Source organism: Sylvia atricapilla, chromosome 33 (assembly GCF_009819655.1).
Source record: "Sylvia atricapilla isolate bSylAtr1 chromosome 33, bSylAtr1.pri, whole genome shotgun sequence".
NCBI lineage: Eukaryota > Metazoa > Chordata > Aves > Passeriformes > Sylviidae > Sylvia > Sylvia atricapilla.
The window spans coordinates 281320-294449 of record NC_089172.1 but is presented as its reverse complement, the minus strand read 5'-3'; the positions used below and the strand labels follow the sequence as shown (position 1 = coordinate 294449).

Here is a 13130-nt window from a genome sequence, read left to right as displayed (position 1 = left end):
CCCAAACTGGGAATGCCTGACCCAAACTGGGGACCAAACTGGGAATGCCGACCCAAACTGGGAATGCCTGACCCCAAACTGGGACCCAAACTGGGACCCAAAACTGGGGAATGCCTGACCCAACTGGGAATGCCTGACACCCCCGGGCCCCTCCCAGCCTCCCCTCCCTGCGGAAGGTGACGCTCGGGAGCCGCTGCAGGAATCAGCCGTTTATTCCCGTTTTTCCATGCGACCAAATCGGGAAGGAAAAGGAAAAGGAGAAGGAAAAGGAGAAGGAAAAGGAGGAGAAGGAGAATCCCCCACCCACCACCAGCACCCTGCGGCCACTCCAAACCCCGGAGGCTGGAATTCTGCTGGAAGTCAAGCCGAAAAAGTGATTTTTTGGGTTTTTTTTCCCCCCATCCTCGAGAATTTCCAGGCCCCAAAATCAAGATTATTTTGATCTGAATTTTGAATTTTGATGTGAATATTTCACGCCCAAAAAGAAAGGATTTATTTTGAATTCGAATTTTGAATTTTGACGTGAGTATTTTATGCCAAAAATAAAGAATTTATTTTGAATTCGAATTTTGATGTGAATATTTCACGCCCAAAAAATAAAGGATTTATTTTGAATTTTCACCTCTCCTGAGAGGAGAGGCCGGGGGTCGGGGAGAACCTGAAGTGACACCCCAGGGTGCGAAAGAGGACAAGAGGGACCCAAGGACTCCAATTAGAGCAGAAAAAAAAGTGATTAAATATCGAGGGGACACGCCCAGCGGGGAGGTGGGAACTCCAGATCCTGGTTGGGGAATCTCATTCCTGCTGAAGATTCATTCCCAAACCCCTCTGGATCCTTCGGAGCTGGGAATGGGGGGACAGGAATGATCTTCCAGCGGATCCAGAGAGGCTCCAGGGAGAGGCAAATCCCCCTCAGGAGGTTTTGGATTCATCCCTGGGGTGGCTCGGGGCTCCTTCGATGCTTCCTGGCCCTGTTTGGTGCCGCCGTCCCGAGAAATTTGGGAATCGTCGCCGGGATTGGCGTCGGGTTCCTCCTCAGGGACCTCCTGACCCTCCTGAGCTCCCTCTCCGCGGGTCTCTCCGGATCTTTTTGGGATCCCTCACCCTGATCCCGCTGCGCCTTGGGGATCTCCTGGGATTTCACCCGCTCTCCTTTCACCGCCTCAAGCTGGCGGATCACGGTGGAGCTCCGTCCTTCCCCGATTTTCCAGAAGTTTCCGGGCACTCCTCGGGTTTTCCTGGGATTTGAGGGGTGGCTCGGGGTGGCCGGGTGGCCGTGGGGACACGGAGCAGGAGCGGACGCTGACGGGCTGGCCGGTCTGGTGGCACACGATCTGGTAGGTGGCGGCTTGGGGGTCGTCGGCGTTCTGGAGAACGTGCACCAGGTAGGCCACGGTGGGAGGGTCCACGGCTCGGGGAGGAGCGTGACCTCAGGGCGGAGCTCGGGTCAGCGGGGCGGTACCGGACCCTGAGGTCACTGACGGGGACATCCCGTCCTGGGGGACACAGATCGGCCGTGTCCACGTCCAGGGTCTGGTAGGGCAGGGTTCCTGTTCCAGCTCCAGCTCCTCTTCCTCTTCTTCCTCCTCCAGCACGTCCAGCCTGATCTCCTCACGTGTCTCCGTGTGGTCACTGCGGGTCACTTCGGCCGCCCTGGTCAGTGTGCCGCCACCCGCGGCGCTCAGAGAGCTCCATCTCCTGCTCCTGCTCCGCTCTCCTCTCCCTCAGGGACTGTTCCCTCTCCCTCCGGGGGCAAATTCTCCTCTCTGGGTCTCTTTCCTCACACTCACGGGGTCGTTCCCTCCTCCTCGGTTCCTCTCGTGGTTCCGGATCTCTCGGCGCACTTTGATGTCAACTTCTTCTGCTGCTGCCACCGAGGTCTCCCTGTCCCTCTCAAAAATTTCTCGTCCTCATCCTCCCATCAGCTCCAACCTCACGGATTTCACGCTCTCGTCTGTCCCGTGCGCGGCGCTCGGACACCTCCAGCTCCAGCTCCTGATCGATTCTCCTCTCCCTCACGGCCTCTTCCGTCTCTCTGACCCTGGAAATTCTCCTCTCTGGGTCTCTTTCCTCACACTCACGGGTCGTTCTCTCCTCCTCAGCTCCTCTCGTGGTTCCTGGATCTCTCGGCGCACTTTGACCTCGGCTTCTGCTGCTGCCCCGAGTGTCTCTCTGTCCCTCTCGTACCTCAGAGATTCTCTCTGTCTTCTTCCATCACCTTCAGCTTCACGGATTTCACGCTCTCGTCTGTCCCTTGCGCGGCGCTCGACACCTCCAGCTCCAGCTCCTGTTCCTCATCAATTCTCCTTCTCACAGCCTCTTCCGTCTCTCTGACCCGGGAAATTCTCCTCTCTGGTTCTCTTTCCTCACGCTCACGGGGTCGTTCCCTCCTCCTCAGCTCCTCTCGTGGTTCCCGGATCTCTCGGGCACTTTGACCTCAGCTTCTGCTGCTGCCACCGAGGTCTCTCTGTCCCTCTCATACCTCAGAGTCTCTCTTTGTCTTCCATCAGCTCCAACCTCACGGATTTCATGCTCTCGTCTGTCCCTTGCCCGTCGCTCAGAGACCTCCAGCTCCAGCTCCTGTTCCTCATCGATTCTCCTTCTCACGAGCTCTTCCCGCTCTTTCCTGGGGAAAATTCTTCTGTCCTCCTCACACTCACGAGGACACTCTCTCCTTCTCAGCTCCTCCTCTGGTTCCCGGATCTCTCGGCGCACTTTGACCTCAGCTTCTGCTGCTGCCACCGAGGTCTCTCTTCTCCTCTCAGAAATTTCTCGTCCTCTCCTCCCATCAGCTCCAACTTCACGGATTTCACGCTCTCGTCTGTCCCGTGCGCGGCACTCAGACACCTCCAGCTCCAGCTCCTGATCGATTCTCCTCTCTCTCACGGCCTCTTCCCTCTCTCTGACCCTGGAAATTCTCCTCTCTGGGTCTCTTTCCTCACACTCCCGGGGTCGTTCTCTCCTTCTCAGCGCCTCTTGTCGTTCCCGGATCTCTCGGCGCACTTTGACCTCAGCTTCTGCTGCTGCCACCGAGGTCTCTCTGTCCCTCTCGTACCTCAGAGTCTCTCTCTGTCTTCCATCAGCTCCAGCCTCACGGATTTCACGCTCTCGTCTGTCCCGTGCGCGGCGCTCAGACACCTCCACCTCCAGCTCCTGTTCCTGATCCACTCTCCTCTCCCTCACGGCCTCTTCCGTCTCTCTGACCCGAGAGATTCTTCTGTCCTCCTCACGCTCACGGGGACACTCTCTCCTTCTCACTCCTCTCGTGGTTCCTGGATCTCTCGGCGCACCTTCGACATCAACTTCTTCTGCTGCTGCCACCGAGGTCTCTCTGTCCCTCTCGTACCTCAGAGTCTCTCTTTGTCTCCTCCCATCAGCTCCAACCTCACGGATTTCACGCTCTCGTCTGTCCCGTGCCCGGCGCTCAGACACCTCCAGCTCCAGCTCCAGCTCCTGATCAATTCTCCTCTCCCTCACGGCCTCTTCTGTCTCTCTGACCCGGGAAATTCTTCTGTCCTCCTCACACTCACGGGGACACTCTCTCCTTCTCAGCTCCTCTCGTGGTGCCCTTTCCCGGATCTCTCGGCGCACTTGACATCAACTTCTGCTGCTGCCACCGAGGTCTCTCTGTCCCTCTCAGAAATTTCTCTTGCTCTCCTCCCGTCAGCTCCAACCTCACGGATTTCACGCTCTCGTCTGTCCCCGTGCGCGGCGCTCAGACACCTCCAGCTCCAGCTCCAGCTCTCGTTCGTCATCGATTCTCCTTCTCACGAGCTCTTCCCGCTCTTTCCTGGGGAAAATTCTTCTCTCTTCTTCATCCTCACAGGGTCGTTCTCTTCTTCTCAGCTCCTCTTGTGGTTCCCGTTCCCGGATCTCTCGGCGCACTTTGATGTCAACCTCTGCTGCTGCCACCGAGGTCTCTCTGTCCCTCTCGTATCTCAGAGTTTCTCTCTGTCTTCTTCCATCACCTTCAGCTTCACGGATTTCACGCTCTCGTCTGTCCCATGCCCGGCGCTCAGACACCTCCACCTCCAGCTCCTGATCAATTCTCCTCTCCCTCACGGCCTCTTCCGTCTCTCTGACCCGAGAGATTCTTCCATTCTCCTCACGCTCACGGGGACACTCTCTCCTCCTCAGCTCCTCTCGTGGTTCCCGTTCCCGGATCTCTCGGCGCACTTTGACCTCGGCTTCTGCTGCTGCCACCGAGGTCTCTCTGTCCCTCTCGTACCTCAGAGATTCTCTCTGTCTTCTTCCATCAGGTCCAACCTCACGGATTTCACGCTCTCGTCTGTCCCGTGCGCGGCGCTCGGACACCTCCAGCTCCAACTCCTGATCGATTCTCCTCTCCCTCACGGCCTCTTCCGTCTCCCTGACCCTGGAAATTCTCCTCTCTGGTTCTCTTTCCTCACACTCACGGGGTCGTTCCTCTCCTTCTCAGCTCCTCTCGTGGTTCCCCGGATTTCTCGGCGCACTTTGACCTCGGCTTCTGCTGCTGCCACCGAGGTCTCTCTGTCCCTCTCGTACCTCAGAGTTTCTCTTTGTCTCCTTCCATCAGCTCCAACCTCACGGATTTCACGCTCTCGTCTGTCCCGTGCGCGGCGCTCAGAGACCTCCAACTCCAGCTCCTGTTCCTCATTGATTCTCCTCCCTCTCACGAGCTCTTCCCGCTCTCTCCTGGGCAAAATTCTTCTCTCTTCTTCATCCTCACAGGGTCGTTCTCTCCTTCTCAGCTCCTCTTGTGGTTCCCGGATCTCTCGGCGCACTTTGACCTCAGCTTCTGCTTCTGCCACCGAGGTCTCTCTTCTCCTCTCAGAAATTTCTCGTCCTCTCCTCCCGTCAGCTCCAACCTCACGGATTTCACACTCTCGTCTGTCCCGTGTGCGGCGCTCAGACACCTCCAGTTCCTGTTCCTCATCGATTCTCCTTCTCACAGCCTCTTCCGTCTCTTTGACCCTGGAAATTCTCCTCTCTGGGTCTCTTTCCTCACACTCCCGGGGTCGTTCTCTCCTTCTCAGCTCCTCTTGTGGTTCCTGGATCTCTCGGCGCACTTTGACCTCAGCTTCTGCTGCTGCCACCGAGGTCTCTCTTCTCCTCTCAGAAATTTCTCGTGCTCTCCTCCCATCAGCTCCAACCTCACAGATTTCAAGCTCTCGCCTGTCCCGTGCGCGGCGCTCAGAGACCTCCAGCTCCAGCTCCTGTTCCTCATCAATTCTCCTTCTCACGAGCTCCTCCCTCTCTTTCCTGGGGAAAATTCTTCTGTCCTCCTCACACTCATGAGGACACTCTCTCCTCCTCAGCTCCTCTTGTGGTCCCCGTTCCCGGATCTCTCGGCGCACTTTGATGTCAACCTCTGCTGCTGCCACCGAGGTCTCTCTGTCCCTCTCATACCTCAGAGATTCTCTCTGTCTCCTCCCATCAGCTCCAACCTCACGGATTTCAAGCTCTCGTCTGTCCCGTGCGCGGCGCTCAGACACCTCCAGCTCCAGCTCCTGTTCCTCATCGATTCTCCTTCTCACGAGCTCCTCCCTCTCTCTCCTGGGGAAAATTCTTCTGTCTTCTTCACCCTCACAGGGTCGTTCTCTTCTTCTCAGCTCCTCTTGTGGTTCCCGTTCCCGGATCTCTCGGCGCACTTGACCTCGGCTTCTGCTGCTGCCACCGAGGTCTCTCTGTCCCTCTCATACCTCAGAGTTTCTCTCTGTCTCCTCCCGTCAGCTCCAACCTCACGGATTTCACGCTCTCGTCTGTCCCGTGCCCGGCGCTCAGACACCTCCACCTCCAGCTCCAGCTCCTGATCAATTCTCCTCTCCCTCACGGCCTCTTCCGTCTCTCTGACCCGAGAGATTCTTCCATTCTCCTCACGCTCACGGGGACACTCTCTCCTCCTCAGCTCCTCTCGTGGTTCCCGTTCCCGGATCTCTCGGCGCACTTTGACCTCGGCTTCTGCTGCTGCCACCGAGGTCTCTCTGTCCCTCTCATACCTCAGAGTCTCTCTTTGTCTTCCATCAGCTCCAACCTCACGGATTTCAAGCTCTCGTCTGTCCCGTGCCCGGCGCTCAGAGACCTCCACCTCCAGCTCCTGTTCGATTCTTCTCTCCCTCACTCTCCCTTTTCTTCTGGGATCATCTCTTTCTCTTCTCTCCTGCTCCTCCCGGATTTCCCTTTCCACAGCTTCCAGCTCCCTCCTTCTCTCGCCTTCCCCGACCTCGATCTCTAACGGTTCGTCCAGGTAACCCTGGTGTGGCCGCCTGGACTGGGCACATTCCAGCTCCTCCGCCCGGCAGTTTCTCCTCCCTCCCCGCTCTCTTTGTTCCACCTCTGCCCGGCGGTGGCCGCTCCTCTCCTCCCGCGGCCGGTTGTCACCTCCTCCATCTGCTCCTCGCGGCCTCTGGCTCCTTTCATCCCTCCCCAGCTCCCGGCGGCTCCACCGGTCCTGCCGAGTTTGTGGTTCCCGAGTTTGCTGCCTGCCCGTCCTCACGTCCTCCGGTGGTTGTTGTTCCTCCTCCTCCTCCTGGAATTCTTCCCGATTTCTCCTCTCCCGTTCCTCTCCTGGCCGGTCTGGCTCCGGGAGCTGCCGTTTCCTCCTCCCGTCGATGAGTTCTTGGCTCCGTTCCCGGCGTTCCCGGAGGATCAGCTCCTCCCCGCGTGGTTCCGCCTCATTCCCGCCCCTCCTGCCGCGTTCCCGCTCATCCCTCCTCCTTTCTTCCAATATTTCCACCTCCCCTGACACCCTGAGGTCTCGTTGCAGTTCAACTTCACGGTTCTTCTCCCAGATTTCTCGCTCTACTTCTTCCTCCTCCTCCTCTTCCTCCTGGAGGTGCCGGCGGTTCGTTCTGCTCCTGGATTCCGGCTCCCGGAGGGATTTTCCGCCGGTCGGGAGTTTTGTTCTCTGCACCAGGAACGGAGCCCTGGGCTGGAAGAAGAAGCAGCACTTGGCCACCCGGAACACCAGGAGGAGGAACTCGTTGAAGTCGATGTCGCCGTCGCCGTCCCACTCCAGGAACTGCAGGATCTTCTCGAGGGTCTGAGGGTCGTGAGGTTTCTGCAGGGAAAAATAAAAGCACAAGGTGGAGAGAAAAAAAAAAAAAAAAGGGGAGGTTTTGGCTGCCTGATCCTTGAGAGAGAAATGCAAAAAATAGGAATAAATCGCAGGATTTCTCCTTCCACCTCTCATGATTTCACTTTCGGGGCTCAGCGGCAGCCTGTGGGAATTCATTCCCTGATTCCCTCACTGTTCCCTGGCTGCAGCTGAGCAGCTCTTCCCTGTTTTTGGGGGAATTTCTCCTTCCACAGGGTGGATTTCCATGAAGGAAAACCAAACCTCCCCCTGTCCCCAGTTCATTCCGGAGCTTTTGCCCTTTTCTCTGTGGCAAAATCCGTCCAGAGGAGTTGTGGGAGCATCACGGAGTGCCAGGATTGGGAAAGAACTCCAAAATCATTGAGTCCAACCTGGGATCCACCAACCCAGACCAACATCCTGGAATTCCCTGGGTATCTCCAGGGATGGGAATTCAGCCCTCCCTGAGCCCCTTTCTGAGGCCTTTTCCCATTTCCAGGAGGTTTTTCCCCAAATTTCTCACCCTGAGCCTCCCCCGGACCAGCTCGAGGCTGTTCCCTCACCCAGAGGAATCTCCAGGGATTCCTGGGACATCTCCAGGGATGGGAATCCAACCTTCCCTGAGCCCCTTCCAAAGCCTTTTCCCTTTTCCAGGAGGCATTTTCCCCAATTCCCCACCCTGAGCCTCTCCTGGCCCAGCTCAAGGCCGTTCCCTCCTGTTCCCTGGGATCAGATCCCAAATTCCTCCTGGAGGATCCCCAAATCCCTTTTTCTCCAGGCTGAACATTCCCACCTCCCCCAGGACCCTCCATTCCCTTGGTGAACCCAACCCTCGGTGGGATCTTCCCCGTTCCCGTTCCCAGAGGAGATTTTCGGGGTTCCCAGCGCTCACCACGAGCCCGTCCCCGAATTCCCTGTGGATGAGCTCCCTCATGCTCCGGCGGCTCAGCCCGGCGCCGCGGGCGTGCTGCTGGAAAACACCGACGATGGCGGCGACGCTGTCCAAGAACGGGGACATCCTGAGGGTCTGGAGCGAGCCTGGAGGGGACAGCAGGGGACATCAGGGGACAGCAGGGGACAGCAGGGGACATCAGGGGACATTGGGACAGGAGGGGACATCAGGGGACAGGAGGGGACATCAGGACAGGAGGGGACAGGAGGGGACAGTGGGGGACATCAGGGGACATCAGGGGACATCAGGGGACATCAGGGGACAGCAGGGGACAGCAGGGGACATCGGGACAGGAGGGGGCAGGAGGGGACATTGAGACAGGAGGGGACACTGGGACAGGAGGGGACAGCAGGGGACATCGGGACAGCAGGGGACATCAGGGGACAGCAGGGGACAGCAGGGGACAGCAGGGGACAGCAGGGGACATTGGGACAGGAGGGGACAGCAGGGGACATCGGAACAGGAGGGGACATCAGGGGACAGGAGGGGACAGGAGGGGACAGTGGGGGACATCAGGGGACATCAGGGGACATCAGGGGACAGCAGGGGACATCAGGGGACATCGGGACAGGAGGGGGCAGGAGGGGACATTGGGACAGGAGGGGACACTGGGACAGCAGGGGACAGCAGGGGACATCGGGACAGCAGAGGACAGCAGGGGACACTGGGACAGCAGGGGACAGCAGGGGACATCGGGACAGCAGGGGACATCGGGACAGGAGGGGACAGGAGGGGACAGCAGGGGACATTGGGACAGCAGGGGACATCAGGGGACAGGAGGGGACATTGGGACAGGAGGGGACAGCAGGGGACATTGGGACAGCAGGGGACATCGGGACAGGAGGGGACAGCAGGGGACATTGGGACAGCAGGGGACAGGAGGGGACAGGAGGGGACAGCAGGGGACACTGGGACAGGAGGGGACAGCAGGGGACATTGGGACAGCAGGGGACAGCAGGGGACATCGGGACAGCAGGGGACAGCAGGGGACAGCAGGGGACAGCAGGGGACATTGGGACAGGAGGGGACAGCAGGGGACAGCAGGGGACAGCAGGGGACAGGAGGGGACATCAGGGGACAGCAGGGGACAGCAGGGGACAGGGGCGGGGTTTGGGGTTATTAATGCAGAAATGTTAAAGGTTTGTTCCCACCGGAATTCCCTACGGGAAAGGGCAGAGCTGGAGGTGGGCGGTTGGAAGTGGGTTGGACACGATTGGCTGGAGGGAGGCGTGGAATGTGTGAGAAGGAAGATGATTGGCTGGAGGGAGGTGTGAAATGTATGAGCAGAAAGGTGATTGGACGGAGGGAGGTGTGAGCAGAATGGTGATTGGCTGGTAGAAGGCATGGAATATATGAGCAGAAAGGTGATTGGACAGAGGGTGGTCTGAGCAGAATGGTGATTGGCTGGTAGAAGGCATGGAATGTATGAACAGAAAGGTGATTGGCTGGAGGGAGGCGTGGAATGTGTGAGCAGGAAGGTGATTGGCTGGAGGGAGGGGTGGGCAACGGATGAGCAGGCAGGTGATTGGCTGGCAGGATGGTGGGCAGCATGTGAGCAGAAAGGTGATTGGCCGGTGGGACACATGCACAGCCGCCCTGCAGCTGGGCCAGCCAATGGGCGCCCTTCGCTCTGTTGAGTTCCGTCGTGTCAGAATTTGGTTTCGCTTGTGTCAGGTGGAGATTAAAGGTGTCAAAAGGGGCGGGATTTTTACACCGAACCAATCGCTTTGTGGGACAGGACCCAGGGGATCCCCTTGGGAACAGGGAGGAGAATTCCCAACTCCGCATTCCGGGGTTTTAGTGGGATGGGGAGTGGCCAGCGACGCCTTTCGGGGTGACGTCGGAGCGGGAACGGTGACGGGGACGCGGCCGTGGGGTGGTGGTGACTCAAGAGGTGCCCCCGGATCCTGCCCCGTGGGGTTTTCCCGTGGGATAATCCCTTGGAATGAGCCCCAAAGGTGGCCCAATCCAACCCTTCTGCTCTCCACGGAGCTTCTGCTCTCCAGCTCTCCCAAGTTTTCCTTGGAGCACCTCCATGGCCTCATTCCAGGATGTTTCCAGGATCCATCCCGGTAGAGGAGAGGAGTTTTGACCCAACCCGAGACAAGATCTGGGGCTGAGACCTCAAAAGCTGCGCCAGGAAAAAAACCTCGGAGGCCTCCTCCTCCTCCTTCCCTCCTTTTTCCTTGTGGGATCCCCCAAACCTCAAGGCCGGGAACATCCGTGCCCGATCTGATCCCGGGGGAATTCCCGCCTCCGGAACGTGCCCGGGCACACGAGCGCTCCCCGACCCATGGAAACCAAATTTCCATGGGATTTCCATGGGATTTCCATGGAATTATGGAAAAGGAGCCTCTTGTCCAATGGGAAACCTGGGAGCTGATCCCCACACCCTGAACTTCTCCCAAATTCTCTTCCCTCATGGACAACCCAAGAATTCCAATGGGGAGAAACCCCTCGAGATTCCCAAAAAAAAACCGCCGGAAATGACGCCCTCATCCACTGAGGACCCCAGAGAAACGCCAGTGTTCCCAACAAAGGGAATATTCCCAAGAAAAGGAATGTTCCCAGCAAAGGGAGTGTTCCTGATATTCCCAACAAAAGGGATTATTCCCAGCCAAGAGATTATTCCCCAAGTCAATATTCCCAATATTCCCAACAAAGGGATTATTCCGAACAAATGGAATATTCCCAACATCCCCAACAAAGGGATTATTCCCAACAAAGGAGTTATTCCCAACAAATGGAATATTCCAAATATTCCCAGTCAAGGGAATATTCCCAACCAAGGAATTATTCTCAACAAAGGAATTATTTTCAGTATCCCCAAACAAACGGAATATTCCCAATATCCCCAACCAAGAGGATGTTCCCAACAAAGGAATTATTCTCGATATTCCCAAGCAAGGGAACATTCCCAATATCCCCAAAACAAATGGGAATATTCCCAATATCCCCCAAAAAAATGGAATATTCCCAATATCTTCAAACAAATGAAATATTCCCAATATTCCCCAGCCAAGAGGATGTTCCCAACAAAGGCAATATTCTTGCTATTCCCAACGAATGGAATATTCCCGATATCTCCCCAACCAAGGGAATATTCCCAATATCCCAATCAAACGGAATATTCCCAACAAATGGAACATTCCCAATATCTCCAAACAAATGGAACATTCCCAATATCACCCCAACCAAGGGAATATTCCCAATATCCCCAACCAAGGGAATATTCCCAACAAATGGAACATTCCCAATATCTCCAAACAAACGGAATATTCCCAATATCACCCCAACCAAGGGAATATTCCCAATATTCCCCAAACAAACGGAATATTCCCAATATCCCCCAAACAAACGGAATATTCCCAGTATCAGCCCAACCAAGGGAATATTCCCAATATCACCCAAACAAACGGAATATTCCCAATATCCCCCAAACAAAGGGGAATATTCCCAATATCCCCCACCCCAAGGGAACGCTCCCGTTGGGAACCACTCACCCAAATCTCCGTCGGGACCGAGCGAGGGGGTTCCTGGGGAGCCGTGTGGGGCCAGCGGAGCTCCGGGGCCTCCTTTTATCGGGTCCCCGTCGGGGTTTGGGGAGAAGGAGCCACCCTTTGTGGAACGTCGGCCCTGATTCATCCTGGGCCGAGCCCAGTCCCAAACGGGTTATTTTGGCTTTTATCAACCCTTCCCCCTTAATCATTTTCGGCCCCGAAATAGCAGCGGCTCTTCGGGGCCGGTCCCTCCTAATCCCGGTTGTTAAAAAAAAAAAAATTTCCTTTTTTTTTATCGTCGCCTTTCGGGTTTTTTTGGTTTTTTTGTTTTATTTTCGGAGAAGGGGAGAGGTTGAAAGAAGAAGGAAAAAAAAAAAAAAAATCTGGAAGGAATCCAGGGGATAAATGGGAGGGCGGATTTCGAGGTGAATATTTGTGTTGTGGGTGGGAGTCGGCGTCTTTTAAAAAAAAAAAAAAAAACCCACATCAAAACGGGGAATTAAGGCTCCAATGGAATTCATTAAAGCCATTAAACTCATTTAAATGGGATTAATTAAATTCATTAAAAGAAGGAAATTCGGGCGCTGGTGGCGACAGAGCTCAGGGATAATCGGGATTTTTTACGATCCATGAGATTGGATTTGGGATTTTTTTTTCTTTTGCTTTTGGTGTTTTTTTCCTTTGGAATTTTAAGGCTGAGGAAAAATTTCAGCCCTAAAATCTGGGTGGGATCGTCCCCAAAATGCCGCTGGTTTTGACTGATTTTGACGCCCTGGTGGAGTTTTATTCTTCGTTTTTCCTTCCCATTAATGAATGTTTGGCCGTTATAAAATATATTAAAAAAATATAAATATATATAAAGATATAAAAGATATAAATATATAAAAGATATAAAAGATATAAATATATAAAAGATATAAATATATAAAAATAAAAATATAAAATATATATTATAAATATCAATATCAATATAAAATATATATATAATAGATATAAAAATGAACCATTTAGAAGTGATTAAATTAATTTTTAAATGCGTTTTTAAATGAGGAAATTCGAATCAGCTGATGGTTTTTCACTGAGAAAAAAAATGATAAAATTCCTGATTTTTAATTGGGCGATTTTAATTTCGACTTCTCCCGATTTTAATTCAAAATAAAAGCAGAAACTTCTGCTGAAAGCTCGATTAAAGCTGAATTTCCTCCGGCTGCCCTCGGGTGTGTAAATACCTCACAATCTCCTGATTTTTTTTTTAATCTGATCTTTTAATTAATTAAAAGATTAAATGAATGAATTCATTTGATCTTTTAAATTTTTCAATCGAATTTAATGTTTTAAATGTTAAGATTTTTAATTGCGTTTGCTTTTTAAAATGTAATTTTTTCAATCGAATTTAATTTTTAAATCTTTTAAAATTTCGAATCGAACTAATTTTTTAGATTTGAACTTTTTTCTTGAATTTGATTTTTAAATTTCATTTCATTTTTAAAAAAAAAAATTCTCCTCAGCATTTTGAAGGAAACCAGGAAAATTCCAGAGCCTGAATTTTGAGGTTTGAAGGTGACGACGACATCACATCTGAGCAGGAACTCATCCCACAGCCTCGCCCCTGGGTGTAGGAGCC

The 13130-nt window shown here is 54.1% G+C and overlaps 1 protein-coding gene across 1 annotated transcript; it reads right to left on the bottom strand.

Annotated features, from left to right (window-relative positions):
• Positions 1 to 1628: 1628 nt before the first annotated feature.
• Positions 1629 to 8072, bottom strand: TCHH (trichohyalin). The gene is made up of 7 exons (XM_066338116.1): positions 7947 to 8072; positions 6068 to 7039; positions 4469 to 5192; positions 3825 to 4430; positions 2431 to 3590; positions 2020 to 2264; positions 1629 to 1843 (listed from the first exon to the last, which is right to left on the bottom strand). Exons 1-7 carry the CDS (start codon positions 8070 to 8072, stop codon positions 1630 to 1632), a joined length of 4047 nt encoding a protein of 1348 aa, XP_066194213.1. The 3' UTR covers position 1629.
• Between the last annotated feature and the right edge of the window lie 5058 nt (positions 8073 to 13130).

Coding starts and splice junctions, on each gene's coding strand:
- TCHH (XM_066338116.1), bottom strand. CDS start 8,072: ATGTCCCCGTTCTTGGACAGCGTCGCCGCCATCGTCGGTGTTTTCCAG. Junction 7,040..7,946: donor AATTCGGGGACGGGCTCGTG/GTGAGCGCTGGG, acceptor TTTTCCCTGCAG/AAACCTCACGACCCTCAGAC. Junction 4,431..4,468: donor AGAAGCCGAGGTCAAAGTGC/GCCGAGAAATCC, acceptor GGAGCTGAGAAG/GAGAGGAACGACCCCGTGAG.